Source organism: Phalangium opilio, unplaced genomic scaffold, assembly GCF_054372755.1.
Source record: "Phalangium opilio isolate 3A_F unplaced genomic scaffold, DU_Popi_V2 ptg000002l_1, whole genome shotgun sequence".
Classification (NCBI taxonomy): Eukaryota; Metazoa; Arthropoda; class Arachnida; order Opiliones; family Phalangiidae; genus Phalangium; species Phalangium opilio.
The window spans coordinates 7408456-7428577 of NW_028324144.1; the positions used below are offsets into that span (position 1 = coordinate 7408456).

Here is a 20122-nt window from a genome sequence, read left to right on the forward strand (position 1 = left end):
TTCCTAAGATTGGATTCTATTACAAGTTGGCTAGGAATATAAATATTTTAAAGACCCAAAAGGTGGTCGATTATTCAAAAGAGTTAGCTCAACTTAAGGCAAGAACTCTCGATATGGAGTTAGTTTATTATGTAGGTCATATTTTATTTAACGCTTCTAGTTTTAGCCCCAACCACTCTTAAAGTTCAATATCAGAAACCAAAGTTTACTTCCCTCGTGTGGAATGAAGTTTATTTTTAAATTATATTTTAGTTTCGAATATCCTTGGTGTATGCCTGAGAATTGACCAATTTTTAAAATCAGTGAGACATTTTGGATTTCAAAAAGCAATTTTAATTTTTATCCACCATTTACAAGAAATTCAATTTCTAGATAGGCCATTTTAAAGTTTCAACCGGAGAAAAACGACTTTAGTATTGTCATACAATATTGACTTAAAGACAAAAAACTATTGAAACAAAAAGATTTCTCTGGACTGAATAACCATGACTATATAAAAATTAAGTCGAGTGTTGATTTTTAAATCTTAATGATATCGTAAGTGAATTACCACCTATAAGTTAAAGAGTATATTTGAAGTGAGATTTCGTTGGTGTGCTTGATTGAAGTTTAAAGAAACTTTCCGTCTTTTCTAGAAATTCGATTTGGTAAGCTGATTTATTAAGTTTTCAGCGTTCACGTAAATTGGTTGAAGATTATTTCGGCAATAACCAAGGTTGCTGCTAGAGGCATCATCATGAAAAGCAAGTAGAAGGGAACGAAGAGGCTACTGAGGTCCAAATCAGTCGCGCTTTTCATGGGTCTCTTCCAAGTGATCTCTTCCAATAAGTGATACTTCTCTGAATCCAGATGCTTCGACACTTGCGTTTCGAATAATGGTTCCATGCTGCAATAGAACATTCGTCAAGCCCATTAATCATTTAACGATTAAATTCTTACCCACTTCAGTTGGACGAGCTCGTGAATTATCGGATTGCTTCTGATCCAAGAGGTGTTGAAAACGAGGTGTAAGTAGTCAAAGGCAAGATCGATGACGTCACGGAGAGTTACATGAACCTCAAATAAAAAATTATAATTACAAATCAAAACTATATTAAACGGTATGAGAAGCTTCGTTTGAAAAACCTCTGATTTATATAACAAAAGATAGAATTAATTACTGTGAATTCAAAAATATCAAGCTTTTAATTCTCCGATTTCTGGTTATTTGGCAATATGCATTTGAAAATGATTCATATGAAATTATTTGAAATCCACTTTTTAAGAAAGGCTAAAACGTTTTCCTGTTTTTGACGTCACTTACGCGAGTTTAGACAGGGGAGAAGCATGGACAAAGCTCGAGACGCGTATACCTCGCGCCAGAAATATATTACTTTACACGAAGTTCACTTCTCCCTACCTCGCGCCGGCCATCATCTATGAAGTATTTTTACAGGCTAGAAACGGTACCGTTCCTCCCGAAGAGCGAGGCAGAGAGGTGAAAATAAAAACACTAGCGTCGCGTAGTGAGAAAAATGTGCTTTTCTTATAGTCGTATCATGGTTGTATCTTATGCAGCGGCTTCTCACTTGCGCGAAATACAGTTGAATCCCGCCGTTTCTAGGAAACGTCAGATTATCTTGGCAGTGGTCATTTATCACAGTTCTCTCTCGAGAGGAAAAATGTTTCTCTTCGCGACTAGCGCGCGTCGGGAGGGGGAAAAAATTCACGCCTCTTCACTCTTGCAAAGTTGTTTTTTCGGGTTTTCTCTTCATAGATGATGTCCACGGTACTAACCATTATTGAAGTGAACTTCGTGTAAGGTAATATATTTCTGCTCGCGCGTATAGGATTCCCGCGCTTTTTTTCCTCACGTCATAGTGATGTCATAAAACAGACGAACAAGCTCGACAAGACAACATTGTTGATAAATAATGAAACTGAGTTTTCGTGATTTTTCAGTGGATTTTAAAAATAGAAACTATGGTTTAATTATATTAAAAACTTGATATTTTGAAAGTAGAGACTTGAAAGTGTAACATAACACCACTTTCGTGGTTAAATATGATATGGAATTGTAAATTCCCATACCCTTTAAATTAAAAATTATAAATCATCGTAGGATTCGTATCTGATTTTGTTAAAGAACCCTTAACGTTTCTACCTCGCCAAAATACTTTAGGTATTTTAAAGTATGCAATAACGCAATACGTTACAAAATTTTTTCAATCCTACTGTGGTATGTATATATTAATTTATGTGATATTATGTTAGATAAGCTTGTCAAACCCCTAATGATCCCCAGAAAATATGCAACGTTGTAATGAGATTCAAAAAAATTCATATGTTAGGTACTAATCAAAACACTTATTTTGAAAATGTTACATTGTACTGTGATAGAAAAGTAGAAAACATACTTTACTAAACGCACTTTAAATGAGATAAAGACAAATATATTGTTATCAAGTAAATGTATTACTTCTAAAAAAACTGAATTACTTTATTCAAAAGAAAAACCCCAACCTCAAAACAAAAAGTAAGCTTTCTCCTATTGGCATTTTCATTCGTTTTGAAGTTCCCGCCACAAAATTTTCCCCCTAAGGACGACATCTAGTGGCGGCAGATCACGACGGCCATTGCCAATATCAGAAAAAAACCGAAGATCATCTATAGGCCTTGATTAATACAAGTCGGTTATGCTTCCACCAAAAGTCTACAACTACTTTCTAATTTCAAAGTAACCTTACGATTGGCTGCCTTTTTTTTTGAATAATCGTAGAGGTAGTTTCTTTTTTACATAAAAACCAAACAATTAAAGAGGTTCTATTTGCCTTTGGCATAATTTAATCTTTGAACTTTACTTAATTAATTAAAAGGCCGATTCCCAGCGAAAAGGGTTCTAGCGAACTGAAAACCAAGCATCGAGTCAAACAATGGAGGAATCATGGCGATTTTCGAAATCCCGCTGGGGCAAAAGTTGGAAGGGTTCTAGCTAACTGAAAGCCGTGCTACACGTGGTTTTAGCCAAAGAGAATATACCAAGAGGAGCGGAAGCTTTAGCCTTTGCCAAGGCTTTTAAAATTGGTGGCTTTGAGTTTTAGGGAACTACATCCGGTTTCTCGTGATTGGCTTATTCGCTACACCTCTCATTGGTTAGAAACTTAGAATATGTCGTCTGCATATCGACAAAATTTTAGAGCCGAGTCTTAGTGTTTATGTAGCTTGATTCTGAGGTGCTTTCAAGTAATTTAAAGGATGGTAGTTGTTCATCAAAGAACAATTCAATCCCTAATCTGTCTTTTATGTAAGTATCAGCACACTCTCTTTCAAGAAGATACCTTTGTTATTTAGGCAATTTATTTCAACATTTTTTAAACCATCCCATAGTGTTAACGACATCGTTGTCTGATCTAAGGAAGCTAACCCTACTTTAGCAGACTACGGAATAGACGACGCGAATTTCGCGATCACGTGACTCACCGGAACTAGAACCCTAAAACTCAGGGCTACCAAAAAATGCTAGAGCTTCCGCTCCTCTTGGTATATTCTCTCTGTTTTAGCGAACTGAAGATGAGCAAAAGAAACCCTTTTAAATTTTTTCCCTCCAGAATTTTTGCTTTCCTCTGAAGGAAATTCTCTATTGTGTATCTTCAGTTCGTCGGAACCACATTGCACGGCTTTCAGTTCGCTGGAACCCTTCCAACTTTTGCCCCAGCGGGGATTCGAAAATCGGCACGGTCGCTCCATTGTTAGTCTCGATGCTCGGCTTTCAGTTCACTAGAACCCTTTTCGTGGAAGTCGGCCTTTAAGATCTGAAAATTTTACTCGTGTAAATATTTTCATTTATTATACATTAATTAAACTCATTTTTAAAATCAATGGATCACATTTTAGATTTGAAAATTCAAATTTTATTTGTATCTTTAATTTCCAAGAAATTCAAACTTTCTTTTTTTTAGTTATAACATGCATAACTCGATGCATTTACCAGTAATAATTTATTCAAGGCAATTTAGTCTAGATTCGAATGGTAATTGAATCACTATGAGTAAGTACATACAGTAATATCCTAAATAATAACGAAAATAAGCGACTTAACTTCCTGCAGCGGTTTACTTTTTGTACAGTTCTGTGATAAAATTTCTACTTTTTTCCAGGAATTAGATTTTCTGTAGTAACATTAAATTTTAAGCTAATTTGTTGAAGATTATTTCGGTGATGATGACGGCTACTGTTGCTGACAACAACATAAGATGAAAGTAGAAAGGAACGCAGACGCTACTCAGGTCCAAGGCAGAAATACTTTTCATTGGTCTCTTCCACTTGACCTGTTCCATGTGGTGATTAATCTTAAAATCAGGATGCATAAATACTTGCGTTTCAATTAATGGTGCCATGCTGCAATAGAAAAATCGTCAATCCCTATTGTCGTGTACGATAAAATTCATACCGACATTAATTGGGCATTTTCCTGCACTATCGGGCTACTTCTCATCCAAGAGGTGTTAAACGCGAAGTGTAAGTTCTCGCAGTTAACTTCGCCGTGCGAAAAGTGAAGGCCTCCGTTGTTCACGATGAATGATTTACTTTCGGAATCAGATGTAAGGAATTCACCCATTATCCAAGTCAGATAAGTGTTCGAAGTGATTAGAACCTTTTCTCCTGATAGAATTGGCATGTATCCTTCACGAAATAGATAATCCGCTGGATTACTGTAAATATTCTCCATATCGAGTGCGTCTAGCCATTCCTTAACAACTAGGTCCTGAGCTGCCTATAGATAAACACCAATAACATCATGAGAATAGAGGATTTAACATAGAAACGCGTACTTACCAATGATTTCAGTTTTTCGAGAGTTCCGGTTTCTTCGAACATTATAGGCGGAATTCCCGATTTGATCAAGTCCGAAAGAGAGTGGATGCGATTGTAGCTTTCCGTCGTGAACTGCGTCCGCAAGTAGCAACCCAAGAAAAACAGAATGAACGTCACTCCAATTAGCCACGACGAAGCGACCAGGCGACAAGTAATGTGGGGCAAAACGGAGGGAATCGCTACAGGACAAAGTTATTAATTTTCGCGTTAGCCATCTTTCGTAATTGAGGGAAGACAATTTCTGGTAATTGAATTTAGCCCTCATACGAAACTGGCTTGCGTTATAGGGTGAATTATTTCCCATAGTAGCAATCAATTGATTGCTTACGTTCGGCGCACAAGAGCGACGCGTTCTCCCAGACATTTTCCAAGGTATCTTGGGTAATTTTCTTGACAACTTTCTTGGTGGGCAGAGATTTGTATTTGTTGGTTACGATAGAGTGAATGACGATCAAAAATGACAATAGGACCACGGTTAACCCGATTAAAATCACCACCTATAGTTGAGAGAAGAGTGCACTATAAATCAATGAATTGGGTATAGTCAAATGTGGATGAGAGGGAAAGTATGACAATGGCCATAGAGCCTGTGTTAAAAAACGCGGACATCAAAGTTTCGCCAATAACTATTTAGTCTACTAGTGACTGATGGACTTGCAAACTCGCGACTGAAAGTAGTTCAGACATTTATGCTCCTTGGTTTAACCATAGCCCACTTGATCACGCGCATCACGACGCAAGCTGCTCGCGCTATAGCTAAATTACCGAGATTTGTTTTAAACGTATCTAGTTTTATGTGCTCTTCAATTGCTTCGATAACCTTACTTAAATCCATATTATACCTTGAAATACCTTTTAAAACATTACCAGCTACTCTGTCCTGACTACAAACACAAATCGAGGAAGTTCTAGCATACACAATAGCAGACGACGGTAACCGCGTAAGCGCGAATTAACACAACTTACACAAGACCTATTTTAAGGGAGTGAACAGGCCCAGTATAGCTACGCCAATAAAACGGTCAACTACGGCGAAACTCTGATGACTCGCGACTTTTGGCCATTTTCATACTTTTCCTCTCATCCACTTTTGGTATAGTGGATTAAGATTGTCCGAATTTTACTTCCGTGTCCATATTTAAGAAAGATAAGGAAGTTGATAAGACTCTCTTTGGGTCACCAGACACAATAATCGTTCTGTCCGTTTCGAAGACCGGAGTTGGACTGAAATATTTCTGGCGGCCATCGAAAAATGAGCTTGCCACGGTTATTAAGATGATATGAGCATTCTAAAACCAGAGCAAGAGTTATTAAGTATTTTCACTTCAATAGTCTTATTTTTGTCTGATTTCTCTTTCACTTACGTTGAAAAAATGAGGTTCAGTATATAATTTAGGCATATCAAAAAAGGTAAGTTTATGCTCTTCGAAAAATACTCTTAAATCACCGACAAAAAATATACAATTAGACTTCAAATATCACGTGTCAAATGACGTAAAAATTAAAATCCTGCCTAAATTGGGAGCCATCATCTTTAAAATCCGCAAGAACTATTTATTTTGCCTATATGGCACTATATCTACATCCTTTTTGGTCCAATAATTTGGGGGAATGAAGAAGAAAATCAAGGAATAATTCGGAACATATAGTTGGCGTTGGTGATAGCATTACATGGGAGACCCGGTTAGTGAACAATCCTTAGCGTTGGTTAATCCATGCACCGCTTTGCTAAACCCTATGAGGAAGATCGTCGTTTGTCCCATTCCGAACAGCCCTTTTAATATATTAACATGGTTTTTTTGCAGTGCGTCAATAGAAGATCCCTAATTCATTGCCCCAATTGCTAGTTTTATGCTTTTCAAATTTATCGAGAAAAAATATGGGTATAATCTTCAAATTCTCGTATTTGACAGAATTAGTGATTTAACACAATTCTTTCTCGCTCGGCCCAATTACTCGAATCTACTTTTATTTAGTATGAAACATACTTCATATTAAGAGATCGTTTAAAGTAGTCCTCTAACATACTGTATCGTGTGGCATGGTTCTCCATATCCCACGCATTCTAACAAAAAGTATTACAAGTTTAATTCCGCATCGATACAAAATAAACCCTGCAAAGACACGAGACTAAATGTCGATAAACTCACTGCAACTGTCGTCGCGTTTATTGGAGTCTCTTGGGAGTATCTATATTAAAAAAAATGTATAAAGAGAAATTCACAAATCGACGATAATATTTGCGATTTGTAAATGCATATTTTACTTGTATTTAAAATATCCATCATTTCTAAAAAATTCAAATTGGTTCAGTGCCATTTTGGGGTCTACGCAAATTAAAGCTTGTGTAATCTGAAATCTTCAAATGCTGTAAAGATTTGCTGTTGTTGTGGACTTAATTTTATTTTGCGCGTTATAACCTTTAATCGGCGAAACGGTGACTAGCGATAAACGACGAACCTTCCACTGGCACCTGCCGTCTTTGTGAACTCTGCGCTTCAGGTCGTATTAACGTTTAAACTCTAAAGATACAGTGTAATGACTTTAATTATTACATTTAGTATCGAACTATTTTATTTCTAATATAAAAATAACCCACACTTATTCGTAAATATTTTAATGAACTTATTTAATCCTAATGGCTAAAGTGTGTAATTTTTGGAGTTTCATCCTAATGTGATGAACTTCTCTTTTGATTAATAGTTCCATTGTTTCAGTATTAGTTAAATTAAATTCTGTAGTTAGTGCTGTTTATTTAGACCATTCTTGACTGTTCAACAAAGCACCAGAAGTAAAATAAGGGTCTAGAAGTAAAGAGCTCTGTACATTGGTAGTAGATCCTGGCACTAGTGAGCAAATTTGAGGACTTTATGCCGCTTCCATCGCGCCTACACTAGAGGAAAAATTGGTTGAGCTCTAAAAGCATTTCCTACCCCCTTTCCCTCAACCAAAAGTCGCGGAACACGGACGCGGGTGCTTGAATCTAGTTCGGCCGTCTAAAGCCGAGAGCGTCTCACGTTTTGGAGGGAGAATTCAGAAACCGCTACCAGAGGGCCAACCGTCGGTTTGTTATTAAGAATATTCACTTTCGCGAAGTGAAGAATTTGGTTACCTCGATACTTCTTGTCCCTTATCTTACTTCTAATAGCACTGATATCACTCCCTTAGACAAAATTCATGGCATTCTCATTCACAACTTGACCCCCACCACCCAATAGTGAAAGGGTATGAGAAACACGAAAGCAATAGTATTTATTAATTTCCATATCTTTGTAACGTGCCTAAGAATAAACACTATAAGTAACTAATGTAATAAAGATCATAGTTTAGAAAAACGCGCAATCTACGCTCTTTATTTGATTTTCGCCTATTCATTTAGTCGTAAATACAGCCCGAAAGTTAAGCATAAGGTGCAGACAAAAGGAAAAAATCTCGTATAGGTAAAAATCATAAAATAGCAGTTTGAACAAACTCAATTGAATCAATGAAAATTTATGCAAAGCATTAATTAAAATGTCTAGTTAAAATGCTTAAAACTTACTTCAATTTATCTAGTTCGACGTCCGTTTTGTTTATGTTTGTTTCTGAATCAATAGTGCTCACTCGTCACAGTCAATCTAAGACATATCTCCAGAAAAAAACCACAAATTTCAAATGAAATTGAAATGATTTAGCATGCATGTTGCTAGGCGGATCCCATCTCAAGCAGCTGCGTATTACGGCATTGTAAAATGAGTTGGCCGCTGTTGGCGTATAACAGTAAAAACCATATAAATATTTTTTACGCTTGCGCTCGGCTCTCACTTTCTGTTAATTGCGTGAAATGATACAGGTGGTTTTTGGAATCGATAATCACTTGACCCAATTGGATAACATGTTACCAGCGTTTCCCAGGCTAGATTAACTATTAACAGTATATACTGTATTTAGGAATAGAAATGGTATTTCTCTTGGCACAAGTTGGCCTTCCAATTGCGTGTTCAAACCTACTTTACCAAAGCTAAAAAAAGTGTGATCTATCAAATTCAAAACACAAAAAACTAAAGCCTGCTCATGCAACGCTAACTGTTCATTCAGTTGATTATACAATTTACAACCTTTTCATGTACCTTTTCCTTAAGTTGTACTTCTTGTACGGGCAACGTCAAGTGCCATCGCTCCTAGGGTGCTACAAAAATATTAGTCATCAGTAAAATCTACCCATTCCTACATCATTTTGATCGAAGTTACACGCGAGCGACACAGCTAGTATAAAATATAAAATTATAACCATAATCTTTAGAATTCAAAACGTATAACAAATCGTAACCGAATAAATTCCGAATCATGTCTTTAAAACTGAGAATTTGAATATCTGTACTTCAGTCAATTAATTTTATGCACTTATCATTTACTTACCTATATTAATTTCTAATTTCTGGCCCTTTGTGGGTTTGAAAAAGAGTCCTTGTTAGGCCGAGGATTGTGTATAAATCAAGTTTTTTAAGGACTTTTTGCGTAATTGCTAATAAGTATTGATAACGGTGTGTAAGTTAATAGACCTTTTTATAAGTCCTGAATATAAATCTTTGTTTTTATTTAAACGGCAGTAGCACAGCATGTTATTAAATAGCAATAAAACTTTGAATATTAAGGGCATATAAATGGGGAGATAATATCACACTTGACTCGGAGATGTAATATTTTGGTCTTCGCAATTTGTATACTAATAACTTTAATAAGGCTATCTGAATATTTCACTTCCCAGTACAATGTGTTAAAAATGGAAATTGGTCAGGTTTTCCAATTTGAAAATAATGGTATAATCCAACCTCTGATGGGTTGTAAATTCTCGTAGAAAACCTGTTGCGTTCAATGTAAACCTCGATTCCTTCTATGTCGTCTGTTGCAGTTATTTACAGTTAATATCCTCAAATCAATAGAAACAATATAGAACAGACCACACGAATTTACAACGGGTTGCTTCATACTCCAGAAACGGTTACCCAAGCTTGGCGTAGTCTCTCTTCGAACACTTGGTACATGTGCTTGGTCAAGCGATCAGTGGTGCGAAGCTACCATCCGTGGGATTATGACTGAACGCCTCTAAGTCTAGTCGGTGCACGAGGCGAGAGGAGGACTACTACCCATTTATTTACCTGAATATGCCACTTGTGCTATTTATTGATAAACAAGTCTTCTTGGAACCACCCTTTCTTACGATAGTTAAGTTGCTACTGTAGCGAACTGGTGATTAATTGAACACCACTGAAAACTGAACTGGTATATGTATCAATAAACCCATACTCCTGGATTGATTGTTGGAGTTTCTTATTTCGAGTTCAGATTACAGACGCGGCCTCAGTCCTGACTTTCTCTTGGGGTTTTCCTCGAACTTAGTTACAATCTGTGTTTTACCAGTATCGGAATCACGCGTTAATTTTCCACTCTTTATGCAAGGTATGTACGAACGAAAGATTCATGTAAACTGGATTGCAATCAAGTTTAACAATAAGGCGATCGCGTGTCTGACAAATTTCTTTCGCGGTTCGAATTAATATTGATGAGACTTTCTGGGGCAAGGCGTCGAACACTTAATTATTGCCATGACTCTGGTTTTTTACCTCTCCAAGTGACTTATGTCATGGAGAGGTTCTGTTCCCGACATATCTGTCAGTCTGTCCGTTCTCACACCCAGGGAGGTGCTATCACAGTTCACAGAAGTTTTGAAAATCTTATTTCACTACGTTAGCCATTCTACTTGAGTCCAATCCACAGTTTTACTGCCCACTGTTGTTTCATCTGCCTAGTCTGTCGTCCATTGCGCATAGAAACCGCACCACCATATATTGGATTTTGTCTTTGTCTATCCTACATGGCCATCAATGAGGAAGATTCAGGGTCTTGCGCTCATTTCATCATACGACTTCAGGCACCTCCAACAGTCGGTTAAAAACCTGCTGTTGTAGGCTCTGAGCCGCCGAAGAAGAGCCACTGGAACTGTTCTGCACCGGTCCTTGGTTCGGAAGGACACCTTGAACGGCTTTCACTGGCTCTCAATCATAACAGAAAGTTTTGTTGCCCCGATGGCGCAACCGATGTGGTTGACCAGGTCTCTTCACCGAGAAGGTGTGATAAAACACACTGCCGAGGGCCCAAGCTGACGGTCACGAGGTAGGAACGAAGAGATTGAGACAGAAGAGCGAAGTGAAAGAGAAAGTTAGAAAATTTGTTGATAATGTTGTGTAAATGACAACCGTGAATGAACCCTTTCACATCGCGTGCATTATTCATAATTATAATTTTAACGGCAGTAGCTTATCCTTAAATAAAAAATATGCTTTTTAGGGAAAATAAATGGGGTGATTGTATTCCAGTTGATTCGGAGAGGTAATATGTTGGTTTTCTCAACTTGTTACGTTCCTGATTTCCAATTTTGTTCTTTTTTCCGCAGCGGCATTATAGCACGCGGGAGTGAGTCATTAACAACTGAACATCAATTGCAGTCTTACAGATAAGTTGGTGGTGACATCGAACTGTATGATATTACATAGCGCATGAGCCTACAAATATCCGGCCGAAGGCGAGTACATTTTTTTTATTTTATTCTACTTTCCGGTATAGTTTTGACGTTTTAACAGTTAATTTTTCTAAGTTTTGATAACTGTTTTGACATTTTTTATCAACTTCATTATTAATAAAGAAATTGTTGAGTCATTACATTATCCCTTTTAGGATTGGTTTTAGCACGCGCTAAATTCGGTATTTTGTTTGGACAAGCCTTATTGAGTCTCGTAAACTACGCGCGACTAAAATTTAAAAACTTAAAAAAAATTCTCAGCCTATTTCGATTATCATTAACTGAAGTAGCTCGGAAAAATTTAGCTATTTATAGTAACTTTACTTTCAAAAACTGTTAGCGATTTCCCTTATGTTAGAAAATATTAATAGCTTACTGTGAGAACGCAATCTCGTTTTCTTTTGTGGTCTCGAAACCTTAATGTTCAACATTTTACCGAAAATAGTAATACTCAAGAATATATTTCGATCATCAAGGGTCTCCATTGGATTTATGATTCATGAGATAGTATAGGTTATGCTGCGTGTATATAAGGGCTATGTTTCTGTTTAAGGTTAAATAGATTCACATTTAGAATACACATTCCTTTCTTTATTGGGTGCGCAACAATTTTGTGACAGTGAAACAACTAGGGTGAAAATAAATTTATTATAAAGTAAAATACAAATTTCTTCAAAAACCAAAAATATTGGGTGAAAGACCAAACCTAACCTCATCTATCAAAACAAACCTAACATATATAAACAGAAACAAACAAAGCAGATATAAACAGAAAAGAACCTAGTATGACATAACAGAACCAAACAAAACCTCATGCAACAGAATCAAGTTAAATAACTGTAATAGAGTCGGGAAAACCTTTTTCTTTCCTTGTAGAATGAATATTTTTTGTTCCATTTAAGATAATTGAGCAAGATAATTAGTTGAAATTTGAGAATGGCGCTGACAGAAATGGAATTTCTGGGAAATGATCGATATATAAAATACAGGTGGAATTCCCATTTTAAATTTGAAATTGTGATTTTTATTTGAGAAAGCCTCAATTATTGTAGATACGCCCAAGAGACTCCGATAAACGTTACAACAATGGCGGTGAGTTTAGCAACATTCGGTAGCGTTGCTGATTTGACTTCAATGCCTCTAACTTAGTTTTTCTTTATCCGAATTTCTCTTTACTTTCTTGACAGGCATCATGGGAAATGCCAACCATGGTGAAGCGGTACAAGATCATGGAGGAATTTTTTAAACGATTGATGAACATGAAGTAATATTTCATATTCTCAAAATTTGATTGGGCCGAGCGGTATAAAAAATGTGGTATCGCACTAGTACTCGCTCGTTGGCCCAAATTAAAATAAATAAAGTATTGTAAGTTCGTATAACATGGCCCCGTTTGTAAGGCTCCAGCTATCGAGAACCATTTACTTGTTAGGATAATTGCCCGTAACCCTTATGTAACCCATAATCCTATCCCATTGAAATCGTAATTGAGTTTTTAGTGGGAAACCCTTCGATGATTACCCGTAACCGAGATGGAACCCTTAATCCCAGGTCCCTCTTAATATCCCCAATTTAAATGAACCAATGAAAATTACCAATGAACGAAAATTATCATTAGTGAATAGCCCCTCGACGTGCTATTAAATAGATAGAAGTGGCACTTTGAATTAGCCTTACTTTACCAAGATACCCACACTTCTACCCATTTAATAGGACACTCTAGCTATACAGTATAAAGGTTCAATAACGTACTTAGATTGAAGGCTATTGAAATTGTCTTTAATTGATTATGTGTGACTATTTCCCTGTTAAAGGCCCCTAAATGTTTGGGATTCCATATATCCGTAACTAATTATCGTAGATCCCATGTTCTTTGACAGTTTCGACTCGGTTTAATCCAAGGAACAAACCCTTTAATTCATAAGAGATTTATCAGAAACACCCTGTATATTATTCTAATTTTAGATCAATTTACGAAGAGCATAAAATTGAATATGATGACGTCAACAAAATATATAGTGAACCAGATTTTTTCAAAGTTAGTACATGATTTTATGTCTTATATTTCAAAGATGTTATTAAATTAAATTTGTTCTGTATATGGTATTAGAAAGTTCACACAATTGCGATACCCAAGACACGCTCATTTTTCTACGGTCAACAGGAATATTACAGTCCGTCTCCGCTTTTTCAAATGTCCCGGACGATTATCGTGACAGCCGCCCCGAAGAGACTCGTATCAACTTCCTTGAGCTTCTTAAATATGGAAACGAATGTAAATTACACTTTTTTACAATGGTGCCTCGATGATACTTTGAGATGTGGGAAGAGCTTTTATCATATCTATTTACTGACATCAGTATGACCCATGCTAGGGAGGTTAAAGGGACTGTAAATGGGTCGGCGGACCGTTGAATTTTGTTTAGAACAAGGCACCCTCCCTCCACAAGCATTGACGTTAGCAGCTGATGTAATCGCGTCAAAGAGGAATTAGTTCGTGGTTGTAAAGCGGTTCCTCGCATCAGGTTAATCTCTCCTGTGATTGGTTGTGAGCCGCCCCGCTCCGGTGTTTCCCCAGTCCCCACTCCTGAGAGTCCGAGACCCAGCTGCGATTTTGCTGGAATCAGCGATCCTACCAATAGCAAAGGCGCTGTGATTGGCCCAATTGTATTACCTGCCGGATAAGGCTCAGTAACACAACAATAGGAAAATGCCATATCACTATTTTCTCCAAAAGAAGGAAAGACTTTCGTTTTGCTTACCCCTGGGGGTTGTGACGTCAATAATGACTTTTTCAAAATAAAAACTCAACACCGACAACTTTACAGACCCTTTAAAAGAGTACCAGCAAACGTCTTTTAGTTTCATCGTTGCAAAGTGGAGACAGGAAGATATAGATGCCTTGAATACACAGTTTACAGGCATGGAGGTTCCTTCCATTAACACAAGGAGACCAAGCGACTTAGAGCGTTAAGCTGGATTCCCACTCGGCAGAAAACACGACGGAAACTCGGCGTTTAGGGCTCGACGTAAAAAATTTGGCGTCGACCCCGACGGAACTTCGGTTTCGTCGGACAGAATCGCGGTTCTATTTTTTCGGTCGTGTTCGGCGTTACGCCGGTGTCTCAGCCAATGAAATTATCTCACTGACTACGTCATAAATTTCAAGTGCGCACGCATACGCGAGATAGATTTTATAGCCGCCATTTTTTGTGGTTGACCAAGGCTTAGCTTAAACATGCCACCAAGAAAGAAAAATGAAACTAATGGAAGTTAAAGGAGATTAGATGTTAATAGGAAAGAATTTAGTGAGGAGGCTAGAAAATATCCCTTCTTGTACGATCGAAGCGACAAGGGGACAAAGATAAAAATTCAGAGTGCGAAAGAGATGTTGTGGAAACCACTCAAATCTGCCACGTGACCCAAAAATATCTACCGCCAAACTAAAAATTCAGCTGTAGTGTGAACGGTCTACCGCTGGACGCCGGCGTAAGTTAAAATTTCTACCGTCGGCTGCGTGATTTCCGCCGGGTTTTTTCGGTCGAGTGGGAATCTAGCTTAAAGTCGTCTGCTATTTTACGCTCAAAGTTGCTGGTCTCCTTTTGCAAATGGTATGAATCCTCCTTGCGTGTAAACTATATATAATTCCTGTCAATACCAAATCTAATTAAGTTACATTCTTGATTCACTTAGGTGGTGAACTTAGTGGTGTTAACAATACTTCTTCTGTCACTTTTACTCGTCATTCATTCAATCATAATGAAAAAATACAAAACGTTATCAACAAAGGAGGTTGTCAAGAAATTCGCCGGCGAAACGATGGAAAATATGTGGAATAACGCGTCACTCTTGTGTGCCGAACGTAAGGCTTTAAGTGATCGCAATTTTTTAAAAAAATTCATCACATATGCCAGTCATAGCACAAGCCATGGTTACCTTAGATAATAAACTTACAGTGGGGTAATACTGTTCTGTAGCGATTCCTGCCATTTTGCCGCATATAACTTGTCGTCTACTGGCTTCGTCGTGGCTTATCGGTGTGACTTTCATCCTGTTTTTCTTGGGATGTTACTTATGTACGGAATTCACGATTGAAAACTACAATTGCATCGACACCCTCTCGGATTTGATTAAATCTGGAATTCCACCCATCATGATCGAAGGAACCGGAACTTACACTTATCTTGAAGTTTTGGTAAATAGCCATCAATGCTGGCTTTACTCCTGATGTCATTGGTGCGTATTTATAGGCAGCCCAGGATCCAGTTGTTCAGAAATGGCTAGACGCACTCGACAAGGAGAGCATTTTCAGCAGTTTACCTGAATATCTTATGCTCGATGGATACCTTCCAGTTTTGTCCGGAGAAAAAGCTCTGATAATATCGGACGTTCTTTTGGCTGTTTTCATGGGAGAGTTCTTGAGTGCCGATTTCGAGAACAAAGAATTCATCACGAGCAGCGGAGGATTTTACTTTTCGCAACACGAAGTTGACTTGGACTACTTACACTTCATTTACAACGCCTCTTGGATAAGAGGCTGTACGCAACTGCTGGAGAACACCAAACTGAGGTTGGCTTTACATATATGATAAAATGATTAACGGGCTTGAATACAGTTTTATTACAGCATGGAACCGGCGTTCGAAATGCAAGTTACAAAATTTCTGGATTCAAAGTTCAATCACTTCGCTGAACAGATCACGTGGAAGATTCCGCTGAAAAGCACAGTTGATTTGGACCTCAGTAGCGTCATCATTCCTTTCTACTCGCTGTTAATTCTGTTGTCGGGAACAGTAGCCGTTGTCATGGCCGAAATTTTTTTCAACTAATTAGCTTAAACGCAAAAAGTTTAATACGTCTCACTACATGTGACTCGAAATCGAGTTCTCAATTTTAATTTTTCAATCAACACGATAATACGTTTTAAAATCACTGCATGAATACAAGTACTGCACTTCAAATCTTCTCGGTTTAAATAAGCACTTAAGATCAAATTGTGATCAAAATTTGCCCTGGATATAAGAGTGCAATCGGTATTATTTAAGCAGTTGGGAAACCAAAAAAAAAAACCACCTTACCAAGGCGAGTGGAGGACTACCTACAAACTAGGCATTTAATTACTGGTCATTAATGATAAGTAACTGCAGAAGTTAAAATTAATTAAAAATTCAAAGTTCTTTTCACAATTAGGTTAGTGGCCGTGTCTTCTCGTTGCACTTCAGAGATATTCTTAGTTTTCCAGCACGACTGTTATTTTTGAAAGAATGGAAGCTCCGAACTTCCGAAGTTGTAACCCAATTACGATCGGACCTTGAGAGACCGCGATCTAGTTGCCGCAATTACACTCGGTTCTACTTAAGATTTTAAAACTATTCATTGTATCGTGTATTTAACTTTCGGCTCACTATGATACTTCAATGTCTCTTCGGAGAGGACAAGATAAATTTTTCTACATCACATCTCTGTTTTTAAGTATTTACTTTTTGGTTTATTACGGGCAGAAAAATTATCAATGATATAAACAGCATTTAGCGTAACATGTCTTTCTAACTAGCAATATACAAATCAGCGTTTACCCTATATGTAAATTTAGTATAGTTCAACTAACATGTAAACAACCATTTCAAATACAAATATCAAAAGATTTTCTTGGAATATCGAAATGAAACAGAGCTTTATAGCAATAACACTACTAAATGCATCGAGATTCTGAAAAACATTTCCAATATTTTCGTTATATATTGTGAAAAAAAGAAAAAAATTAGGTTTTGTAAGAATTATCTACATACTAACATAAGGCAAAAATAGCAGGGAGTATGAACCAACAATTAGAAGCTGTAAGATATATGAAAACTAGGTGCGGAACTTGTGAACAACTTTGCTCCGATTTTCAAAATGCGAACAGGGTCACGACTAGACACACACAGACGGACATGATAGATGTCAGGTGTAACACCTCTCTGTGACGTCATCGTCACCCGGAGAGGTGAAAAGCTAAACATATTCATTGATAGCGACAACATTTTCAAATATAAAACGTGCTTATTGATTTCAGAAATTAATCAATTATTATAGGTATGCTTAGGAGTCTTAAATAAGTTATTCATAAAATCTTTTTGAAAAGAGTGAAAATATTAAATTATTCCATGAAAGCACAAAGATTAAATTATACCAGAATGTAAAATCTATATCTATATAAATCAAAGTCCTGACTGACTGACTGATAATCATCGCCCAGCCCAAACCGCTGGCCCCAGAAGGCTGAAAATTTGGAGGAACGTTACTCGTAAGTAGTAGGCGCGTACTAAGAAAGATTTTTCCAATCCGCCGCCATCTTCATAAATGGCGCCCTGAAATGTAACAAATCATCTTTGTAAGAAAGTCCGTGAGTTTCAACCGATTTCACAAATATTTAGTACACTGGATTCCTTTAACCTATAGACGAGCTGAATGGTCTTTCGGGATCGATTTGTTGCCATCATTTTAAATGGCGGCCAGATATTTAAAAACCTTTCTTTATAGAATGTCTGCGTGTAAAGTAATAAAAAATGTCCCGACGAGCTGATGGGCGACGCCGAGTGCCTTCGCTCCTAGGATGCTACAAAAATATTAGTCGAATCAGTAATAATAATAATAATAATAATAATAATAATAATAATAATAATAATCTAAGCTTGGTCTAGGAAGGGATGTCCACACTAAGTCAACTCGCGACTTATTTACAGGTGGGCCCCTTTACAATGCATAGAGGGGTGGTGGCTAGCCCCTATGCCACAGCTAACCTACAGCGCCCTATACTAACTATTACCGTTAACCTTAGCAAGTTTTGATGGAAAGGAGAAACCGGGTTAGACCGCGGAGAAAAACTCCTTTTAACAAGTGGGGAGAGAACTTGCAAACTCTACGCAGAAGGATTTGTTCCCAGATTTTCACCCGGTGCCACAGTCCGGGATCGAACCCGGGATCCTCTTGCTGCGAGGCGAAAGCGCTAACCGCAACGCCACCCCACATAAAATGTATCCATACTTGATGGAAGTTCTTACTACACTCAAGCGATGCCGCGGGTAACAGCTAGTGTATTTATATAACTAGACCCAGTATTTTCTCAAATCCAAACAGCTCGTACTTATATATCTTCCGCTGCCTTATGTTTAACAAAGTAATGAAGTGGTTCTAACAGGTTCTAATATTGCAAATCATCAGGAACTATATTGAATATACTCTGCGTGCGAGTTGTCACATAAAAAATTAATGATATGGCACGAATTTACTTTGGTACCAAGTCAAGCGTAAAGATTTTTCCAAGTTTTCTCGTCTAGTTTTTTACCCCATGTAAAATTTAAAGCATAACGATTAACAAGGGAAAGAACTAGTTCTAATATTGCAATTGATTACCCTTACTAGAAACTTGAAAGGCGTCACATAATTGATTTAAAAATGTATAATGAAATTAAAATGTATAGTTAATTGCACACATTTAATTATACAATATAAAAGTATAACCAAAATCTTTAGAATTCTGAACATAGAATAAATTGTAACCGAATCATGTCTTTTAAACTGAAAATTTTAATATCTGTCACTTCAGTCAATTAATTTTCTGCACTTATCATTTACTTACCTATATTGATTTTTAATTTCTGGCCCTTTGTGGGTTTGAGAAAGTGTCCTTGTTTGGTCAAGGATTGAGTATAAATGAAGTTTTTTAATGACTGTGAGGCAAAACTCGTTTTAGTTTGATTATTAAAAAGTATTGATAACGGCGTGTAAGTTAATAGACCTTTTTATAATTCCTGAATATAGTTCTTATTTACAATTTAAACGGCAGTAGCGTGTCATTAAATAGCAATAAAGCTTTGAATATTAAGGGAATATAAATGGGGAGATAATATCAAACTTGTGTCGGAGATGTAATATTTTGTTCCTCCCAATTTGTATACTAATAAGGTTATCTGAATATTTCACTTCCCAGTAATGTGTTAAAAATGGAAATTTGCCAAGTTTTCCAATTTTAAAATAATGATATAATCCAACCTAGGATGGGGTGTAAATTCTCGTAGAAAACCTGTGCGTCAATGTGAACCTCGATTCCTTCTAATGTTGACTGTTGCTGTTGTATACAGTTATTATCCTCAAATCAATAGAAACAATATAGAACACACTTTCTGGGTTTTAGGCGTTACATGAAAACAATGCGAATTTAAAACAACTTGCTTCATGCCCCAGAAACGGTTTCCTGCTCGGCCCGGGAGTGGTTCACAATTGTGGCAGTCAAAGTGGTGGGTTTAATAAAGCATTACCCAAACTCGGCGTGGTATTCTGAGAATTCCCGATTAGAACCTTTCAAAGGCGAGTACTTGTTGTTATAATGTTATCGCTTATAGATTTGACAGACGCTGAAGAAACGGGCTTTTTATTTTGCGCTGACTTTACGCCTAAATTCTGTAATTTTTATTTGGCAATATTTAATGATGGGCACAAAGCAATATGATTTCTTTGTCTGTGAATGTTTGGTGATTTAAACGATATATTGGTTCGAGGTATATTATCGACGGATTAAGCGGTTCTAGGTTAATTTACCGATTATCAACCGATTTAAGGCTAAAATTCGATTTATTATGTAAAATACGGTCAATAATTGGTTTAATTTAGTAAAACAGTCGGTTATCTCGTCGAATTTAAATAATCGATAAAAATAGGTGTCGATTC

General features: G+C 37.0%; 1 protein-coding gene and 1 long non-coding RNA gene across 3 annotated transcripts; one reads left to right on the forward strand and one right to left on the reverse strand.

Moving 5' to 3' along the window:
- Positions 1–675: 675 nt before the first annotated feature.
- On the reverse strand, positions 676–1024 carry LOC149718541 (uncharacterized). The gene is made up of 2 exons (XR_016378999.1): positions 944–1024; positions 676–886 (listed from the first exon to the last, which is right to left on the reverse strand). It is a non-coding gene; the product is annotated as an uncharacterized LOC149718541 (long non-coding RNA).
- Positions 1025–11719: 10695 nt separating this feature from the next.
- LOC149718542 (uncharacterized) lies at positions 11720–17579 on the forward strand. Of its 2 annotated transcripts, XM_089849053.1 has the most exons (10): positions 11720–12252; positions 12316–12402; positions 12466–12505; positions 12601–12677; positions 13379–13451; positions 13524–13688; positions 15107–15275; positions 15391–15608; positions 15664–15983; positions 16041–17579. In XM_089849053.1, exons 2-10 carry the CDS (start codon positions 12350–12352, stop codon positions 16240–16242), a joined length of 1317 nt encoding a protein of 438 aa, XP_089705179.1. In that variant the 5' UTR covers positions 11720–12252; positions 12316–12349; the 3' UTR covers positions 16243–17579. The 2 variants fall into 2 exon arrangements, with proteins under 2 accessions (XP_089705179.1, XP_089705183.1); XM_089849057.1 differs by having other exon boundaries at positions 11720–12402.
- The last annotated feature ends 2543 nt before the right edge of the window (positions 17580–20122 follow it).